At 39.4% G+C, this 21659-nt stretch overlaps 1 protein-coding gene across 1 annotated transcript in view; it reads left to right on the top strand.

Moving 5' to 3' along the window:
• Positions 1 to 390: 390 nt before the first annotated feature.
• LOC147345765 (liprin-alpha-1-like) overlaps positions 391 to 21659 on the top strand; it is a 30519-nt gene continuing 9250 nt past the window's right edge. The window contains exon 1 of the mRNA XM_086372494.1: positions 391 to 916. Coding sequence (XP_086228620.1) covers positions 863 to 916 — 54 coding nt within the window. The 5' untranslated portion in view covers positions 391 to 862. The remainder of the gene's footprint in view (positions 917 to 21659) is intronic.

The raw sequence follows: 21659 nt of genomic DNA on the forward strand, positions 1-21659 counted from the left end.
TAGCAAGAATGAGAAGGTAGAGAAACCGTCGTATTTTTTCTGAAATATCCATGTATTTTCTCTGTAAGGCAGTCAAAGTTTGTGATTGTTGTTGTTGTTAGCCACACGCCTGGCACTTGGAATTTTAGTTCTCCACCAGGGAGTACACTGGAGCTCATCAGTGGATGTGTGCAGTTTTAATCACTGGACCACCGGAAAGTCCCAAAGGCAGTATGTTAAAATTTCTCTTTCTAGTACCTGATTGTTAGTTTGTAGAAGCACAACTGATTTTTGTATACTGATTTTGTATCCTGCAACTTTACTGAGCTAATCAAAGTTTTAATATCAAGCTTGCAATATTTTAAGAGGAAATTGCTAATTTCACCCAATTTTTTTTCAATTATTTTTCAGATACTTCAGTCAAAGGAATAAATAGCTCTTCTCCTAAGATGGAACCTGTTGTTTGGGAATGTGGTTGATCAACTTGACACGTTGGCCACATGGTACCCGATGTAAGAAAATGAAAAGAAGAGGCAAGATGATGTCATTTTCCCATATTGTGAAACCAAAAACAAATGCCTTTTGTGAGACCAAGCTAACAAACCTCTGACGGTGCAGAGTAATTCTGTTTGAAGAACTTAACAGTAAGAGAGAAGAAGTACTTTCAAGCTGAGACCTGTAGGTGTACAAAGATCTAAAATACATACTGAGTAGGCCTGATCATCTGAATCCCATTCAATCGAGAAAGCGTGGCTATGGGTTGGATCATCTTTTAACTGTGGCCCTTGACTATGTTTGTGGGCCAAACCGGTGGGCACAGTTTATTTTCTTTGAGCCTATTACCTTGAGGGTGTGCCAGGATTTGCCTTATAACACTGCCTTCATGCCCAATCTTCTGAATCACTATGACCAACAGATGGTAGTTTTAGCAATGGAGGTAAGACTTCATCTATTATTTGGCATATCGTAGAAAATTATTCTTGTATTGCCCTTTTAATCAGTCTAATGAATGTGTTTGATAAACAACAGGAACAACTAACATGTTATTTTTAATTGCATCTTGTACATTAAAAAGTTATGTATTTAGGCTCAGACTCTGATAGATTGAAGATTTCATGTTTGGGGGATGTTACTTATCTTAGTTTTCAGATATTATTCTTTTATGAAGAACTTTGAAACATTGGAACTGGGGAAGTAATAGCTTTTCAGAAGTTTAAATTGTCCAAGTTATGGTTACATCTTTTCTGTTATTTGATAATAAGACTTTAAAGAGCAGACTATAATAATAATATTCATAATTCACTTAGTAAATATTGAAGGTAACATGATTTTGAAAATGGGTGCTTTGGTTCAGCCTTGAGGCTGGTGGGTTTACAGTATTTACATTGTCTTAAATACTTAAGATGGTATCCTGGTCTTACTATCTTTACATCAATTTAAGAACAGTGACTCCCAAGCAGTGATAGAGGTTTTGTTGTGTGAATTATCTGTTCTTGACCTCTCAATACGTCATGAAAATCTGTTGCCTTAACTTGAATTTTTCTAATGATAATTCTTTAGGCACTTTTTATTTATTTATTATTATTATTTTTTTTTTTTACTTTACAATATTGTATTGGTTTTGCCATACATCAACATGCATCCATCACAGGTATACACGTGTTCCCCATCCTGAACCCCCCTCCCACCTCCCTCCCCATACCATCCCTCTGGGTCATCCCAGTGCACCAGCCCCAAGCTTCCTGTATCCTGCATCAAACCCGGACTGGCGATTCGTTTCTTATATGATATTATACATGTTTTAATGCCATTTCCCCAAATCATCCCCCCTCCCTCTCCCACAGAGTCCAAAAAACTGTTCTATACATCTGTGTCTCTTTTGCTGTCTCGCATACAGGGTTGTTGTTACCATCTTTAGGCACTTTTTAATTATTTTACTTTAGAAGCTATGACAAATTAATGGATACAGTTAATAATAGGTTTAAATAATTTTGTATGTGTTTCGACAGTGGTTTTAGAATTGTGGACAAAGATATGTTTACCAGATAGGAATTAGGGGGCAGTAAACTGTGACAACAAGAGGTAAAAGCTTTGGAATTGTATAAACTGCAGCAGCAGCTACCACTTTCTACCTGTATTACTTTGGTCAAGTTACTTGGGCTTTCTTACCATTGTCACTTTGCTTGTAAAATAGAGTTAACACTTTGGAAGATACAAAATGAAGTGTTGATACAAAATGAAGCGTTTATAAAGTATTTGGCACAGTACTTTTGGAGTAAGTTCTGTTAAAGTGATAGCTTTTACCGTTTTCTCATATTCTAAGATTAATGTAGCTACATAGTACATAGAATTTAAAGTTGTTGTTTTAATTTTAGTCTTTAAGTCTTTGTTACAGTGCTTTCAGCAAATCAAATACTACTTGTTTTGGAATCTTCATTTTATTGTAAAATTCAAAGATTTAATACTTCCAAGTAAACTAGCCTAAATCTGGGAAATTTTGTAGAAAGATGATTATTCATAGATTTTGAAACATAGAGGGCAAGTTGTATAGTCCAAATACTTGAAAATATTGTAGAGGTTGAATAAAATATTTCTGCTCTTCCACTGACTACACACAGTCTAACTGGTAAGGAGAGATTTGGTATAGACTGTTAGAGTGGGTATATGAAAATGGGTATTGGTTTAATATAGGAATTTGGTTCCTTGCATGGTAGTCCCTGTTGGGTGTTAAAACTACCCAGTTCTCTCACCAAAAAAGTGAAAGAGGACTATCTTTGGTTCTGGTATCATTTTAAGTCAGTATAATTCCTTTGGAAAGCAAATAGAGTTGTCAGAAATAAGTCATAAAGATTTATATAGTGATTTGGGTTTAACTTTTGCCTCTTTCACGTAGTAGCTTTCAGACTTTGAAATTAAGACACCTAACATCTCTGTGATCTGGAGAAGGAAACCCACTCCAGTCCTCTTGCCTGGAAAAGCCCATGGACAGAGGAGCCTGGTAGGCTACAGTCCATGGGGTCGCAAGGAGTCAGACACGACTGAGTCACTTCACTTCACTTCACTTCAACATCTTTGTGAAAATCATTTGTGAAAAGGCACTAATAACAAAAATACTTTGAATGGCTATTAGGATTAAATGAGAGATTTAAGTAGCTAGCACAATGCATGATGCAGAATAGATGGTCCAGAAGTGTTACTTCTATTCCAAATTTCATTTCTAAGTGACCCTAGAGAGAAAGTACTAGAAAGACGATGTATTTGTTTCATATGAATTTGCATCTCTCATTGTGGGCTCCTGGGGCTTTCATAATGGTCTTTCCTAATGGTGGCATGGTGAGCTGTCTCTGTCCTCTCTTCAAACATGCCCATATAGGCTAGACATTTTGCTGGCAGTGAGACTGCATCTTTTTGAATTTCACTCCTTCTAGGGAGAGCACCTAGATGTGTAAGAGAAAGCTCTGGTGATATGAAGTGATGTCAGGGATAGTTGGCTTGGTTGTCATATCAGGCCAGTGATGCCACTGACAGAGTCTCCTGACAGTCGGAGAGTGTAAAGTTTCTGTAATAGCAAAGGATATGGAAATTCAGCAATCAACACAGCACACTTGCAAATAGAAGTAAGGATTCTTAGATCCTTACAAGGACTTGTCTGCTGATGACACCCTCCTGTCTCTGATCCAGGAACTTTGGATCAGCTTGCCAGCTTTTAGTGGGAGCAAATAATTGGAGCAGGTAACCTCAGCACATTCTTGAGTGTTCTTTGTGGGACTGGATGAGTTGAAAGACATTTCCTAGGTAAAGCATCTTTCAGCAGACCCAGGCTTCAAGCCTGCCTTGGGTTCATTCCTGTACTGATGTTTGGTGAAATCAAAATGAGTGCTTCGAATGAAATAATATATGGTATTGAGCTAAGGATGCCAGGAGAGAAATTGCAGAATTTGGGTTATTTCAAATTGGCTTATTATTGTTCACAATCAACAAGTTGGGTGTTCTTTCATTGGGTAGAGAGAATTCCTCCTCAATACTTCGATTGAAATTGGAACATGTTCAAATAAATGGGGTGAATGTCCATTTATTAAATTGGAGAAAAGATCCTTGTTAGTATGTTAGTATGTTTATTTCTCTTTACAAAACGTGCATTTATACACAAACACACATGTTAAATTTTTCTTAAGTTCTTAACTTGATGTCTGTCTTTTCCCCGAGTATTGTGGCTTTTGATAGAAACAAGATTGCTCATTCCTGAGTTTGGCACTCTGTTTTGAACTGTCTCAATTGCCAAGTACACGGTACAGTACAGTTGTCTCCAATGTACAATTGACATTGTACAGGAGACAGGAATCAAGACCATCCCCAAGAAAAAGAAATGCAAAAAAGCAAAATGGCTGTCTGAGGAGGCCTTACAAATAGCTGTGAAAAGACGGGAAGGAAAAGCAAAGGAGAAAGGAAAGGTATCCCCATTTGAATGCAGAGTTCCAAACAATAGCAAAGAGAGATAAGAAAGCCTTCCTCAGCGATCAGTGCAAAGAGATAGAGGAAAACAATAGAATGGGAAAGACTAGAGATCTCTTCAAGAAAATTAGAGATACCAAGGGAACATTTCATGCAAAGATGGGCTCAATAAAGGACAGAAATAGTAGGGACCTAACAGAAGCAGAGGATACTAAGAGGTGGCAAGAATACACAGAACTGTCCAAAAAAGATCTTCATGACCCAGGTAATCACGATCGTGTGATCACTCACCTAGAGCCAGGCATCCTGGAATGTCAAGTCAAGTGGGCCTTAGAAAGCATCACTACGAACAAAGCTAGTGGAGGGGATGGAATTCCAGTTGAGCTATTTCAAATCCTAAAAGATGACACTGTGAAAGTGCGGCACTCGATATGCCAGCAAATATGGAACACTCAGCAGTGGCCACAGGACCAGAAAAGGTCAGTTTTCATTCCAATCCCAAAGAAAGACAAAGGCAAAGCATGCTCAAACTACCGCACAATTGCACTCATCTCACACTCCAGTTCAGTTCAGTTCAGTCGCTCAGTCACATCCGACTCTTTGCAACCCCATGAATCGCAGCACGCCAGGCCTCCCTGTCCATCACCAACTCCCGGAGTTCACTCAGACTCATGTTCATCGAGTCGGTGATGCCATCCAGCCATCTCATCCTCTGTCGTCCCCTTCCCCTCCAGCCCCCAATCCCTCCCAGCATCAGAGTCTTTTCCAATGAGTCAACTCTTCACATGAGGTGGCCAAAATATTGGAGTTTCAGCTTCAGCGTCAGTCCCTCCATTGAACACCCGGGACTGATCTCCTTTAGGATGGGCTGGTTGCATCTCCTTGCAGTCCAAGGGACTCTCAAGAGTCTTCTCCAACACCACAGTTCAAAAGCATCAATTCTTCAGCGCTCAGCTTTCTTCACAGTCCAACTCTCACATCCATACATGACCACTGGGAAAACCATAGCCTTGACTAGACGGACCTTTGTTGGCAAAGTAGTATCTCTGCTTTTCAATATGCTATCTAGGTTAGTCATAACTTTCCTTCCAAGGAGTAAGCGTTTTTTAATTTCATGGCTGCAGTCACCATCTGCAGTGATTTTGGAGCCCAGAAAAATAAAGTCTGACACTGTTTCCACCATGTCCCCATCTCTCTGCCATGAAGTGATGGGACCGGATGCCATGATCTTCGTTTTCTGAATGTTGAGCTTTAAGCCAACTTTTTCACTCTCCTCTTTTACTTTCATCAAGAGGCTTTTTAGTTCTTCTTCACTTTCCTGCCATAAGGGTGGTGTCATCTGCGTATCTGATGCTATTGATATTTCTCCTGGCAGTCTTGATTGCAGCTTGTACTTCTTCCAGCCCAACAATTCTCATGATGTACTCTGCATAGAAGTTAAATAAGCAGGGTGACAACATACAGCCTTGACGTACTCCTTTTCCTATTTGGAACCAGTCTATTGTTCCATGTCCAGTTCTAACTGTTGCTTCCTGACCTGCATACAGATTTCTCAAGAGGCAGGTCAGGTGGTCTGGTATACCCATCTCTTTCAGAATTTTCCACAGTTTATTGTGGTTGACACAGTCAAAGGCTTTGGCATCGTCAATAAAGCAGAAATAGATGTTTTTCTGGAACTCTCTTGCTTTTTCCATGATCCAGCAGATGCTGGCAATTAAGTAATGCTTAAAATTCTCCAAGCCAGGCTTCAGCAATACGTGGAAAGAGAACTTCCAGATGTTCAAGCTGGTTTTAGACAAGGCAGAAGAACGAGAGATCAAATTGCCAACATCCGCTGGATCAAGGAAAATGCAAGAGAGTTCCAGCAAAACATCTATTTCTGCTTTATTGACTACGCTAAAGCCTTTGACTGTGTGGATCACAATAAACTGTGGAAAATTCTGAAAGGTATGGGAATACCAGACCACCTCACCTGCCGCTTGAGAAACCTGTATGCAGGTCAGGAAGAACTGGACATGGAACAACAGACTGGTTCCAAATAGGAAAAGGAGTACGTCAAGGCTGTATATTGTCACCCTGCTTATTTAACTTCTATGCAGAGTACATCATGAGAAACGCTGGGCTGGAAGAAGCACAAGCTGCAATCAAGATTGCCGGGAGAAATATCAATAACCTCAGATATGCAGATGACACCACCCTTATGGCATAACGTGAAGAAGAATTAAAGAGCCTCTTGATGAACGTGAAAGAGGAGAGTGAAAAAGTTGGCTTAAAGGTCACCATGTAGAAAACGAAGATATGGCATCCGGTCCCATCACTTCATGGCAGAGAGATGGGGACGCAGTGGAAACAGTGGCTGACTTTATTTTGGGGGGCTCCAGAATCACTACAGATAGTGATTGCTGCCATGAAATTAAAAGATGCTTACTCCTTGGAAGGAAAGTTACGACCAACTTACACAGCATATTAAAAAGCAGAGACATTACTTTGCTAACAAAGGTCTGTCTAGTGAAGGCTATGGTTTTTCCAGTGGTCATGTATAGATGTGAGAGTTGGCCTATAAAGAAAGCTGGGCGCTGAAGAATTGATGCTTTTGAACTGTCGTGTTGGAGAAGGTTCTTGAGAGTCCCTTGGACTGCAAGGAGATGCAACCAGTCCATTCTAAAGGAGATCAGTCCTAGGTGTTCATTGGGCGGACTGATGTTGAAGTTGAAACTCCAATACTTTGGCCACCTGATGCGAAGAGCTGACTCATTGGAAAAGACCCTGGTGTTGGGACAGATTGAGGGCAGGAGGAGAAGGGGACGGCAAAGGATGAGATGGTTGGATGACATTATTGACTCGATCGATATGGATTTGGGTAGACTCTGGGAGTTGGTGATGGGCAGCGAGGCCTGGCGTGCTGCGGTTCATGGGATCACAAAGAGTTGGACATGACTGAGCTACTGAACTGAACTGATATGCTTCTTAATTTATAGTTTCTCCTTCCCTTTCCCATCTTCCTTTTTTCTCGTAACACACTTGCCCTGCAGATTGTCTCAGACTTTATTTTGCTGTTTGCATCCCTGTGATGCTTTTGACCATGTTCCTCTGTCTGTTTTTGTTTTGAAAGAATAGTTCCAAGGCCCTGTAATATCTGCTTGTTACTCTGTATAATTTTAGCAGCCGTCGATCTTTCCCTAGGTCAAGAATTTTATTAGGGGTTTGTAAAATGGTGATATTCTGTCATTCTTCGTTTCTCAGCTAGAATACTTTATCAACAGAAACTTCCTCATTTTGATTATTGGACTGTTGAGTTACTCTTGTGTTCAGTTTATATAAAAAAGACAGTAAATATGCAACTGTTCTCCTTTGTTAGTTTTTAGGATAATAAATTGATTCATAAGAATCTTTCAAAAGTGACTAATGAGATCTTTCTCCTTTCAAATATCATCATTCTCCTTTCAAGTATCATTATGAAGTCATGGATTTTTATCATATTTTATGTGTTTCAGTCCTTTTGCAGTTATTATTTTGTTGCGGCTCAGTCTGTTCTGCTTTTGGCAGTGAGCACCTCTTCAAGATAGCTCCTAAGTGTTTTTGATACTATCCTAGTGGTTTCTGACTGCTTCCTTGCTTTCTGGTATGATCCAACCTCATTTCGTAAAATTCTGCCTCAGAAGTTGAATTATCAGTTTCTTTTGTGAGCGCTGGTTCCTTTTAGTTGGAAGGAATTTTCACGGATTTTTACAGACTGCTCTCTGGGTGCTATGCTTATTGATACTAGGTTAGTAATTGATAGGTCTCTTCAAAGATGGAGCTAGGAAATACTTTTTTAAAAAAAGAAAGTTCAGCATGAGTTTATACTGATAACTTGTAATGAAATATTATTGGAGAGTTTTTATTTAAAATTTTAGAATTTTTGTTTCTTCTCATACCGAAACCTTATGATATACAGACATTACATAATTTCAGAATAATATCAGTATCATTACTGAAAGCACTGTAAGGTTTCTTTGTATTCCTTATGTCCTTAGGATGCATTTCACCAAGGATGTGCAGTCAGATTGCTGTGTTTTAGAGTTAAGCACTCCTCTGTTTGGTTTAACTCAATACACAGTGTAGGTTTGTTTTTCATTTTGATTTTGAGGAATGACTTAAAAATATTTTTTTGTTTAAATTTATTTTATAATCATGTTTAACAACTTGATATATATGACAAGGTACATTGAGAGGAGTCTAGTTTCTGGACTGTGTTTGTGCTTAGTCCCTCATTTGTGTCTGACTCTTTGAGACCCAATGGACTGTAGCCTGTTAGGCTCCTGTGTCCGTGGGGATTCTGCAGGCAAGAATACTGGAGTGGGTAGTCATGCCCCCCTTCAGGGGATCTTCCAAACCCAGGGATTGAACTCAGGTCTCCCGAATTTCAGGCAAATTATTTACCATCTGAGCCACCAGGGAAGGCCATGAATACTGGAGTGGATAGCCTATCCTTTCTCCAAGGGATCTTCCCGACCCAGGAATTGAATCGGAGTCTGCAGCTGGATTCTTTACCAGCTGAATCCTAACCTTATTCTTTCCTTCCCTTGGGGGTAGTTGTTTTTTTAAAGCTTTTTGTTTATCCTTCCATTAAAAGTTATAGTAATTGTAGAAAATGTCTATATAATATCTGTGTATAGCTATATATTCTTCCACGCTCTTTTGGTATAGTGTCATACTGTTTGTTTTCTCTACCTTGTTTTTTTTTTACTTAACAATATATCCTGGCTATTTCATAGTAGCACTTATAGATAATATTCCTCAGAATTTTTTTTTAAATTGTGTCAAAATATATATGTTGCACTAGTGGTAAAGAAACTGCCTGCCAATGCAGGAGATGTGGGTTCGAGCCTAAGGTTGGGGAGATCCCCTCGAGGGAGGGCATGGCTTCCCAATCCAGTATTCTTGCCTGGAGAATCCAATGGACAGTGGAGTGTGACAGGCTACAATCCATAGTGTTGCAAAGAGTTCGACATGACTGAAGTGACTTATCATGCATGTACACAAAATATATATAACATAAAACTTAACCATTTGAATCTTTTCTTGTTTGTTTTTTGGCATGCCATGCAGTTTGTGGGATCCTAATTCCTCAACGAGGGATTCAACCCAGTCCCCAGCAGTGACAGTTCAGAGTCCTAACCATGAAACCACCAAGGAATTCCCCCATTCCAGTCATTTTTAAGTGTGCAGTTCAGTGGCATTAAGTACAGTCACCTTGGTATGTCATTACCACTATCCTTTACTTTTTCAGCTTCTGAAACTGAAACACTACCTATTAAACACTAATTCCCTGTTCTCCCCTCCCCTCAACCTTTGGCAACCACCATTCTACTTTTTTTCTTTCTCTCTGAATTTGACTACTCCAGTACCTCATTTAAGTGAAATCATAAAATAGTTGTCCTTTTGTGATTGGCTTATTTCACTTTGTACAATGTCTTCAAGATTCACACATGTTGTAACAAGTGTCAGAATTTCCTTCCTTTCTAAGACTGAATAATATTTTGTTGCATATTTATGCCCAACGTTTAGTTTAATCATTCATGCATCAGACACTTGAGTTCCTTCCACTTTTTGGCTATTATGAATATAGCTGCTATGAATACAGATGTATAAATATTTGTTCCAGACATTGCTTTAAATTTTTTTGGTTATTCTCAGAAGTGAAATTTTAGGATAGCATGATAATTCTGTTTAATTTTTTGAGGACCCTCTGAACTGTTTTGTATAGCAGCTGATCCATTCTACATTTTTGCTAGCGATGCGCAAGGGTTCCAGTATCTCTGTATCCTCACCAACACTAGTTATTTTCTGGGTTTTTGTTTTGGAATAATAGCCATTGTATTGGGTACGAACTTGTCCTCATTTTTTAGTTCAGGTCCTACTGCAGGACACTTGCGTTTGAAAGCAGAACTTGCTATTGAGGTCCTTATTCATCTTTGTAGGGCCAGCAGGTAACATAGTACCTAACACATCAGATCAGATGAGGTCAGATCAGTCGCTCAGTCGTGTGCGACTCTTTGCGACCCCATGAATCACAGCACACCAGGCCTCCCTGTCCATCACCAACTCCTGGAGTTCACTCAGACTCATGTCCATCGAATCAGTGATGCCATCCAGCCATCTCATCCTCTGTCATCCCCTTCTCCTCCTGCCCCCAATCCCTCCCAGCATCAGTCTTTTCCAATGAGTCAACTCTTCGCATGAGGTGGCCAAAGTACTGGAGTTTCAGCTTTAGCATCATTCCTTCCAAAGAAATCCCAGGGCTGATCTTTAGGCAGGCAGGGTAGGGAGTTCTGAGATATCATGGAAACAAGCCACAAATATGTTCCCTCAGATATCCACACATTCTTTCCTCTTAAATGGCAAAATGTGCATTGACTCCTATACTTGCAACAAAGTAAATGATTTTTGGAATAAAAAAAAAAAAAAAAAAAAAAACTCTTTCTGTGCTAAAAAAAAAAAAAAAAGAAAGAAATCCCAGGGCTGATCTCCTTTAGAATGGACTGGTTGGATCTCCTTGTAGTCCAAGGGACTCTGAAGAATCTTCTCCAACACCACAGTTCAAAAGCATCAATTCTTCAGCGCTCAGCTTTCTTCACAGTCCAACTCTCACATCCATACATGACTGCAGGAAAAACCATAGCCTTGACTGGACGAACCTTTGTTGGTAAAGTAATGTCTCTGCTTTTGAATATGCTATCTAGGTTGGTCATAACTTTCCTTCCAAGGAGTAAGTGTCTTTTAATTTCATGGCTGCAGTCATCAGCTGCAGTGATTTTGGAGCCCAGAAAAATAAAGTCTGACAGTGTTTCCCCATTTTTTCCCATGAAGTGTTGGGACCGGATGCCATGCTCTTCGTTTTCTGAATGTTGAGCTTTAAGCCAACTTTTTCACTCTCCTCTTTCACTGTCACCAAGAGGCTTTTTAGTTCCTCTTCACTTTCTGCCATAAGGGTGGTGTTATCTGCATATCTGAGGTTATTGATATTTCTCCCGGCAATCTTGATTCCAGCTTGTGTGTCTTCCAGGCCAGCGTTTCTCATGATGTACTCTGCATAGAAGTTAAATAAACCGGGTGACAATAAACAGCCTTGACGAACTCCTTTTCCTATTTGGAACCAGTCATAGGTAAGTGCTAAATAAATGTTTGAGTGAGTTAATGAACTTCATAAACTGTGAATTCCAGAAGAGGTGGTGGTAGTCGTGTAGAGGTTGTAGAGCTGTACCCAAGCACATGATCTCCTGGAATTGTAAGTAGCTGTGAGTTTGTTGGGGTTAGTAATGGTAGTCCTGACAGGAGTACCAGAGATACCACTTTTCTGTGAACACCAGTGTTTTACTTGGCCCCCCCCTTTTTTTTTTTTTTTTGGAGCAGGGAAAGGTCAAAGTGACTTGAAGCTTTCGACAGTATGTGTTTACACTTGTAAGTAGTATAGTAAAGTAAAGGACTAAAACAAACCTGCTTTCTTATCTCTAGACCTCTCATTCTCTTTCTGCCTAAAGAATCATCTCATCTCCATCTTTGCCTGTCAAATTCTAATGGTTATACTTGATGGATCCCTCCAGGCTTCTCTGTCAGTGGGATTTCCCAGGCAAGAATACTGGAGTGGCTTTGCCATTTCCTCCTCCAGGGAATCTCCCTGAGCCAGGGATTGAACCAGAGTCTCCTGCTTGGCAGGTGGATTCTTTACTACTGAGCCACCAGGGAAGCCAAATCTGATACATTAATTAATAGGGAAAAAAAAGGAAGAGATAATAAAATACTATATATGGTATCATCCTGTTTTTGTTGAAGAAAAGAAGTATATTCATGTTCATGTAGTGTAAGTGATCTGGAAAGATTTTTGTCAAGACCAACAGTGATTGTTCTTGAATTAGCACAGTTTATTGTGTTTTCTGTGTTTTTCATTTAATGTTTGTGTTTTCTGCGGTTTTTTTTTGTAAGAAACACATTGTATTTTTAAAATAGTAAAATTAGTACAGAAACTTTATTTTTAAAAATCCCAGCTGTCCTTTTTTGTCTAGCTCCCAGTTGCAGTGTCTAAGACTTAGTAACTTTTATTAAATATGTTTTTATCTGAATGACTGAAACTTAAGGAAGAACTTGGTAAATGCCATAAATAGGCATATAGTGCTGAGAGGATTCAAAGAGAAAGAAAAGGATCATGTGTGGAAAGGATCAGTTGCAGATGATGTTTGAATTGACCTTGAAAGACAGAGTTTTCTGTTGTTTTGTTTTTAAGAGGATACTATAATTTAATACCTCTTTGTACCCGTGATTAACATTTTGTGGATAGGCATTTGAGGAAATGAAATTTCTTTGATTGTATTTATTCTTTAAACTCATGGCTTATATTTTTAGGATACGTGCATTATCCAGCAGACTGACTTATTATCTTCTATTTGGGTTAGTATTATTACGGTGGTTTTCCCTAAGCAAACAACAGCCTGGTGAAGTGGATTGAAGAGCCTATTGTGTGATAGGGAAAGCAGCCAGGAATTAGGAAACTTCTGAATCGAAAAGTGTGGAAAATACACAAGTAGTGGAGAATTAATTGCATTTAGTGATTTCTGACTTGAAGAAAAAATAAGCTTTAAAAATTTTAATTGATTATCTTGCATTTTAGATCACTTTAAAAGAATGCCTTAAAATGCTTATTGTAAAGTATTAATTGTGATGAATTTGGTTTGTAAAGTTTTATCTTTTGAGTCAGACTATAATTCACAACCATTCATGATACTTGAAATGTTAAAAGTACTTCCTGAAGAAAAGTCAGATTTTATGGGCTGCTCCAGGAGCTCCCCTTTGACTTAAGATAAATATACTCCTGTGATAAAGTCATATTTCTGCAAACTAGCTCACTGAACTAATATTGGAAAGTATTTAATATGCTGTCATAAGACATTAACAAAATGAATTTGTAAAAGAAAAGCAAATCTATGGGACTAAAGGTATTTTACAAACATAGAATTTTTTATATATTCTATATAAAGTAATTCTTAAAGTTTTAGACCTTTTCTCTTTAGAATTTTATTCTTACAAAAACGTTTTCAAAGGTCTTATTTTACGTCACTTAAAATTATTCTAAAAAATTGTTTAAAATAATGTCTTACTCTAATTTGGATCTAAAATAGAATGAATACCATATTTGAATTTTCAAGGCCGTTCCACATTTGGTTTCACATTTAGTAAATTTAGTCATAATATTCCCAAACCCAGTAGGATACAGTTTCTGTGGTTCTCAGACCCTTTGTAGAGTGACAGAGATTGGAATTCTGAATCTCACGAGTCAAATGTTGGCCTTTGACTCTGTTCCCCTTTCACACTCCTTGCTAAGCTTGGGCTGTTGCTATGCTTGAAGGCTTGTCAGCTAGCAGGTTCCTATGGTAACAGGAATGGAAATTTCAAAGAAGAAAGAGAATAGGAGCACAAAGGCTTGGTTGATTTGACTTTGAACAAAAAATACAAGGTTCCCTGTCTTGCACCTTTGTTGAAGAAACCAGAAATTTAATATTAGAAAGTTATTTTTGAGTTTGTAAACTTCATATACCCTGGTCTTAATTTAGTGAATAAAAGTGCTGCTGCTTAGGGGAGGACTCAGTAAGAATCTTCTAAAAACTTTATCAGCTGAAGGTTCTTTTTTCCTCCTTTATAGAGCTTTGATAGTCTGTGTTCCTTATATATATTCTCAACTTGGCAGTATGCTGGCTAACATTTAATTTTTACTTTGATGAAGTTAAAAATTGTGAAGAGTTCTAATCAGGGCAGTTTGCTTATTTGAAAAATATTAATGTTTTTTGTTTTGACATAATTGTATTGAGGTATGATTTGTATACGGTTAACTGTACCCATTGAACAGTGTTCAGCTTGAGTTTTGACAGAAGTATATATCTGTGAAACCATCATCACTATCAAGAAATCATACATTTCCATCACCTCAAAAGCTTCCTAGGGATCTTCCCTGTAGCTCAGACACTAAAGAATCTGCCTGCAATGCAGGAGACCCAGGTTCGATTCCTGGATTGGGAAGATCCTCTGGAGAAGGGAATGGCAATCCACTCCAGTATTGTTGCGTGGAGAATCCCATGGACAGAGGAGCCTGGTGGGCCACAGTCCGTGGGGTCGCACAGAGTCCAACACTACTGAGCGACTAACACTGCTGCTGCTGCTGCTAGGTCGCTTGAGTCATGTCCGACTCTGTGCAACCCCATCGACGGCAGCCCACCAGGCTTCCCCTCCCTGGGATTCTCCAGGCAACTGACACTACTACGCTGCAAAAGCTTCCCTGTGCCCATTGTAGTCCACCCCTCTGAGTTGACTCCCTGCAGAAACAGCCACTGATCTGCTTTCTGTCACTGTGGATTAGTGTGTTCATTTTCTAGAGTTTTATATGAATGTACTTTTTTATGTCTGGTTTCTTTCACCCAGAATTGGGATTTAGATTTTAATGCATGTTTTATTTTGCTTCTTAAAAACACCATTCCAGTTGACAATTGACTTTTTCACTTGGTAGTTGATTGCGCACAGGGAATTGAGCAGGGTTCCTGGTGCCCATCAAATAGGCCTTCTGCAGCTTTATTAATTTGTAACTCTTTCCTAATCTGTTTTTAAGCTGTCATTTACTAGGAGCTGTATCCTATTTTATATATTCTTATTTGTATATGTTGTTGTTGTTCGGTCGCTAAGTTGTGTCCGACTCTTTGCAACCCCATGGACTGCAGCATGCCAGGCTTCCCTGTCCTTCACCATCTCCCGGAATTTGCTCAAACTCATCTCCATTGAGTCTGTGATGCCATCCAGTCATCTCATCCTCTGTCATCTCCTTGTCCTCCTGCCCTCAGTCTTTCCCAGCATCAGGGTCTTTTCTAGTGAGTCGGCTCTTCACATCAGGTGGCCAAAGTGTTGGAGCTTCAGCATCAGTCCTTGCAGTGAATATTCAGGGTTGATTCCCTTTAGGATTGACTGGACTGGTTTGATCTCCTTAATACTTCTATATATATTAACACCATTTTATAGAGGAAAAGCTGAAATTTAGAGAGGTTACAGAGAACAAACTGGTTAATAAGCTCAAGGGCTCTGGACAAGAATGCCAAGGTTGAACTCTTGGGACTGTCTCTGTAGCTCTGTGATCTTCAGCGAGCTACTTAGCTTTCTGTGTCTTCTTTTCTTCACATTTATTATCAAATGGTATGACTAATGATAGTACCTGCCTTATGGGATTGTTGAGAAGATTAAGTTAGGTGTGTGAAGCACTTACAGCACTGCCCAGCCTGTAGTGAGCGTCCATCAATGCTAGCTGAGCCACAGCACAAGATACTTAGAGCTAGTGAGTGACAGAAGCATACACTTAAAGCCTTATACTCAGTGCAAACAGCACAAAATGGTGATTCAAGTCAGTTTTATAATTCATGATGGGGCTCACAAATGCAGGTTTTACTAACATGGTAACATATCAATGTCAGATTAGTTGGTATTGTATAGTTGAGGACTAAGCAAGTTTGAGACTTACTTAAGGCATACATATGCTTGTATGTATGATGTCTATACATACATCAGCATGTGAATATAATGCATTTTTAAGCTTTGAATTTTTTTTTTTTTGGTGGCACTGGGTCTTTGTTGCTGTGCACAGTCTTTCTCTAGTTGTGGTTTAAGAGCTTCTCCGTTGCAGGGGCTTCTCTTGTTTCAGGGCACAGGCTCGAAAGTGCATAGGCTTCAGTAGTCATGGAGCGTGGGCTTAATAGTTGCAACTTGCAGGCTCCAGAGCTCGGGCTCACTAGTTGTGGCCCACTGGCTCAGTTGCCCTGTGGCATGTGGGATCTTCCCAGACCAGGGATTGAACTGGTGTCCCTTGCATTACAAGGTGGATTCTTAACCACTGGACCACCAGGGAATCCCTAAACTTGAAAATAGTTATAGACTCACAGGGAGAAGGCAATGGCAACCCACTCCAGTACTCTTGCCTGGAAAATCCCATGGATGGAGGAGCCTGGTGGGCTGCAGGCCATGGGCTGGCTAAGAGTCGGACACGACTGAGCGACTTCACTTTCAGTTTTCCCTTTCATGCATTGGAGAAGGAAATGTCAACCCACTCCAGTGTTCTTGCCTGGAGAATCCCAGGGACAGGGGAGTCTGGTGAGCTGCCATCTATGGGGTCGCACAGGGTTGGACGCGACTGAAGCAACTTAGCAACAGCAGCAGCTCAGGAAATTAAAGGAGTGTAGAAATTCTATATACTGTAGCTAGTTTCACTGGGGGCGGGGGGCTGGGGAACTGTGCCTTGCTATCTTATGTAGCCATTAGTATCAAAACTGGGACCTTGGACTTCCCTAGTGGTCAAGTGGTTAAGAATCCTCCTGCCAGTTTGATACTGGGGGCACCAGTTTGATCCCTGATCCAGGAAGATCCCACATGCTTCGGGACAGCTGAGCCCAGGTACCACAACTACTGAAGCCTCTATTCCCTAGAGTCTGTGTTCTGCAACAAGAGAAGCCGCTGCAATGAGAAGCCCGCACACTGCAACTAGAGAGTAGCCCCCACTCACTGCAGCTAGAGAAAGCCTGCACTCAGCAGTGAAGACCCAGCACAGCCAAATAAATAAATAAAAAGTTTTAAAGGCACAGGTGATCTAAAAAAAAAAAAGGAAAGTTATCATAGGTATACTCTTTAGCCCGTTATCATATTTCACCCGTTTTTACATGTACTCATTTTTGTGTCTGTATATGCACATGTCCATGTATTTTTATTGTCTTTGCATTTGTATCACATGTATAAGTTCATGTAGTCATCACTTTGGTTAAGATACTGTGGAAATTCCCTGGCAATCCAGTGGTTAGGATTCTGTGCTTCCACTGCAGGGGGCACGAGTTCAGATCCCTGGTTGGGGAACTGAGATCCCACAAGACCCCCAGTGTGGCAAAAAGAAAACAAAACCCCAAAATGATACAGAACTGTTTTTATCACCACATCTTTCTTGTGCTTCCTTTCTCCCTACCACTCTTTCCTGTTCCCAGGCAACCACTAATTTGTTCTCTGTCCCTTTAATTTTGTCAAGAATGTTATATAAATAGATTCATACAGTGTATAATCTTTTGATTGACTTTTTTCATTTAGCATAATACCTTGAGACCCATCCAAGGTGCTTCATGTACCACTAGTGACTGTTTTTAATTGCTGAGAAGTATTCGGTTACAGAGGTGTTCTGCAGTTTGTTTAATCATCCACTGAAGAATACTGAGTTGTTTCCAGCTTTTTGCTATTGCAAATAAAGCTGCTCTGAACATTCATGTACAGGTTTCTGTGCAGACGTAAATTTTCCTTTCATGTAAATAAAGGCCCAGGAGTGTGATTGCTGGGTTGCAGGATAAGCATGTATTTGAATTTTTAAGAAACTACTCAGCTATTTTCCATAGAAGTTCTACCATTTTACATTCTACCAGCAGTGTATGAGAGACGTATGTTCTCAGCATTCTTACCACCGTTTGGTATTTTCACTATTTTTTATTCAGCTTTTCTCAGATGATGTGATATCTTACATGATTTCAATTTGCATTTCCCTTATGACTAATAATATTGAACATCTTCATGTGCCATTCATGTATCTTCTTTGATAAAATGTCTGTTCATGTCTATTGTTCATTTTCAGTTGAATTGCTTTTTACTTTTGAGCTTTGAGAGTTCTTTATAGATTCTAGATACAAATCCTTTGTTGGAAATATAGTTTGTAAATAGTTTATTCTAGTCTGTAGCTTGCTTTTTCAGCCTTTTAACAAAGTCTAGGAGACTAGAAGTCTTAAATTTTAACAAAGTCCAGTTTACCAAGTTTTTTTCCTTTTAGGGACTGCATTTTTGGTGTCGTTTCTAAGAATTCTTCAGTGGGTCTGCAAATTCTCTGAAGTTTTATAGCTTTATGTCTCACATTTAAATCTATGATCAATTTTGAGTTAATTTGTATCAAGTGAGTTTCATTTTTTTGCCTGTGAATATCTAATAGCTTAAGCACCATTTGTTGGGAAGGCTATCTATCCTTCCACCATTGAACTACTTTTGCTTCTTCCTCAAAAATCAGTTATCTGTCCTTGTATAGATTTATATTTGGGTTCTCTATTCTGTCTTGTTGATCTTTGTGCCTACTTCACCACCAATACCACAGTGTCTTGATTTTTGGAGCGCCAAAGAATTGATGCTTTTGAACTGTGCTGTTGGAGAAGACTCTTGAGAGTCCCTTGGACTGCAAGGAGATGCAACCAGTCCATTCTAAAGGAGATCAGTCCTGGGTGTTCTTTGGAAGGAATGATGCTAAAGCTGTAACTCCAATACTTTGGCCACCTCATGCGAAGAGTTGACTCCTTTGAAAAGACTCTGATGCTGGGAGGGATTGGGGGACAAGAGGAGATGGGGGACCACAGAGGATGAGACGGTTGGATGGCATCAGCAACTCAATGGACATGAGTTTGAGTAAACTCTGGGAGTTGCTGATGGACAGGGATACCTGGCTTGCTGCAATCCACGGGGTCTCAAAGAGTTGGACACGACTGAGCAACTAAACTGAACTGAATATTAAGTAATCTGGACTTCATAGAATTGGTTTGGATTAGTTCTCTGCTGTTTTCTGGAAGAGATTGTGTAGAATTGGTATCCCTTTAAAATTGTTAGATTTTACCAATGAAAGCATCAGGCCTGAACATCTTTGTTCAGGAGATTTTAAACTACAAATTCAATTTGTTGAATCATTACAGGACTGTTCATATTATCAGTTTCATCTTGGGTGAGTTTTGGCAGTCTGAGGAATTGGTCTACTTCATCTAAATTGTCTGGTTTATATGCATAGAGTTGTTTGTAATATTACTTAGGTATTTTTAACATTTTTATTGGAAAGTGAAAGTTAGTTTTGGTTGTGCTGGGTTTTCATTGCTGTGTGCAGTCTTTCCCTAGTTGCAGAGTGTGGGGGCTACTCTTTGTTTTAGGCTTTTCATTGTGGTGGCTTCTCTTGTTGCAGAGCCTGGGCTGCAGAGTGTGTGGGCTTCAGTAGTTGTGGCACATGGGCATGTCACTATGAAGCATGAGGGAATTTCCTGGACCAGGGATTGAACCCATGTCCCCTGCATTGGCAGGCAGATTCTTAACCACTGGGCCACTAGGGAAGTCCTTCCTTATTATATTTTTAATGTCAGTACAGTCTCTAGTGATACCCTCTTTTTCATTCTTGATATTGGTTAAGTTGTGTTTCTCTGTCGTTTTAGATCATTTGTACTAGAACCTTATCAATTGTACTAAAGTTTTCAAAGAACCAGCTCTTGGGTTGTGTGATTTTTTTTAAAAAATTGATTTTCTGATTTCAGTGTCATTGACTTCTCTTCTTTGTTATTTCCTTTCCTTTGCTTGCTTTTGCTTTATTTTGCTCTTTATGGTTATTATGAATAACACTGCTCTGTTATGAACATTCATATGCACATTTTTGCTTCAGTTCAGGTCAGTCGCTCAGCCGTGTCCAACTCTCTGCAACCCCATGGACTGTAGCATGCCAGGCCTCCCTGTCCATCACCAACTGCCAGAGGTTGCTCAAACTTCTGTCCATTTAGTCGGTGATGCCATCCAACCATCTCATCCTCTGTCGTCCCCTTCTCGTCCCGTCTTCAATCTTTCCCAGCATCAAGGTCTTTCCCAGTGAATCAGTTCTTCCCATCAGGTGGCCACAGTATTGGAGTTTCAGCTTCAGCATCAGTCCTTCCAATGAATTATTCAGGACTGATTTCCTTTATGATAGAGTGGTTTGATCTCCTTGCCGTCCAAGGGACTCTCAAGAGTCTTCTTCAACACCACAGTTCAAAAGCCTCAATTCTTTGGCACTCAGCTTTCTTTATAGTTCAATTCTCACATCCATACATGACTACTGGAAAAACTACAGCTTTGATGAGACGGACCTTTGTTGGTAAGTAATGTCTCTGCTTTTTAATATGCCGTCTAAGATGACCATAACTTTTCTTCCAAGGAGCAAGTGTCTTTTAATATCATGGATGCAGTCAGCATCTGCAGTGATTTTGGAGGCCCCCAAAATAGTCTGTCACTGTTTCCATTGTTTGCCTGTCTATTTGCCATGAAGTGATGGGACTGGATGCCGTGATCTTAGTTTTCTGAATGTTGAGTTGTAAGCCCACTTTTTCACTCTCCTCTTTCACTTTTCATGCAGAGGCTCTTTGGTCCTTCTTTGCTTTCTGCCGTAAGGGTCGTGTCACCTGCACATCTGAGGTTATTGATATTTCTCCCAGCAATCTTGATTCCGGCTTGTGTTTTGTCCAGTCTGGCATTTCACATGATGTACTCTGCATAGAAGTTAAATAAGCAGGATTATTTTTGCTTAGACATGATTTAAAATTATTTGGGGTATATTCCTAGGAGTGGAATTCTGGATCACGTGGCAGTTTTATGTTTAACTGCTTGAATAGTCACCAGACTGTTCTCCATAGTGGTTGCCTCATTTTACATTCCTATCAGCAAATTTTTTTTGTACCTAGTCCAGCAATCTTACTCTCTTATGTAGTCGATAGTTCATTTATATATAATGCAATTGGTGATGTACTTGGGTTAATATCTGCCATCTTATTATTCGATTTCAGTTTTTCCAAACTGTTTTTCTTGTTCTCTCTCCTGTCTTGACTTCTTTTGTATTATTGTATTTCTCTCTCTGATTACCTAGTTAGTTGTGCATTCTTTTACTGCTTACCCCAGAAATTATGATATGTACTCTTGACTTACAGTATTCTAATACAAATAATAACTTGGATCACTCTCCCATTAGTGTTCCTCTGACTCCTGCTTTATCATTTTATTATTACACATAATTATTTTGTATTTTATATGTCTCTTCGGGCATTATTTTTTGTTTTTACAGAGAATATTCATTTCTGTTTTCCCACATCTTCCTATTTATTTAGGGGCTTCTAAGACGCTCAAAGCATTTTATGAAAGAGTTACACATTTCAAAGTTTGTTGATATTTCTAGAAAGCCATTCACATGTAACATATTTATTAAGAACATGGGGTTTACAGTCCCATCTGTAACACTTTGAGTCTCAGTTTCCTCATGGAAATATAGGGAATAATATGTTAAATACAGTAATATCTACCTCATAGGTGGCTGTGAAGATTCAATGAGAAAATAAAGTTAAGCCTCGTACTAGAATGCCATACACAAAGAAAAATTTCAT

The sequence above is a fragment of the Bos grunniens genome, chromosome 24 (assembly GCF_055505025.1).
Source record: "Bos grunniens cultivar Pamir isolate PY7600 chromosome 24, Bosgru_T2T1.0, whole genome shotgun sequence".
Lineage (NCBI taxonomy): Eukaryota > Metazoa > Chordata > Mammalia > Artiodactyla > Bovidae > Bos > Bos grunniens.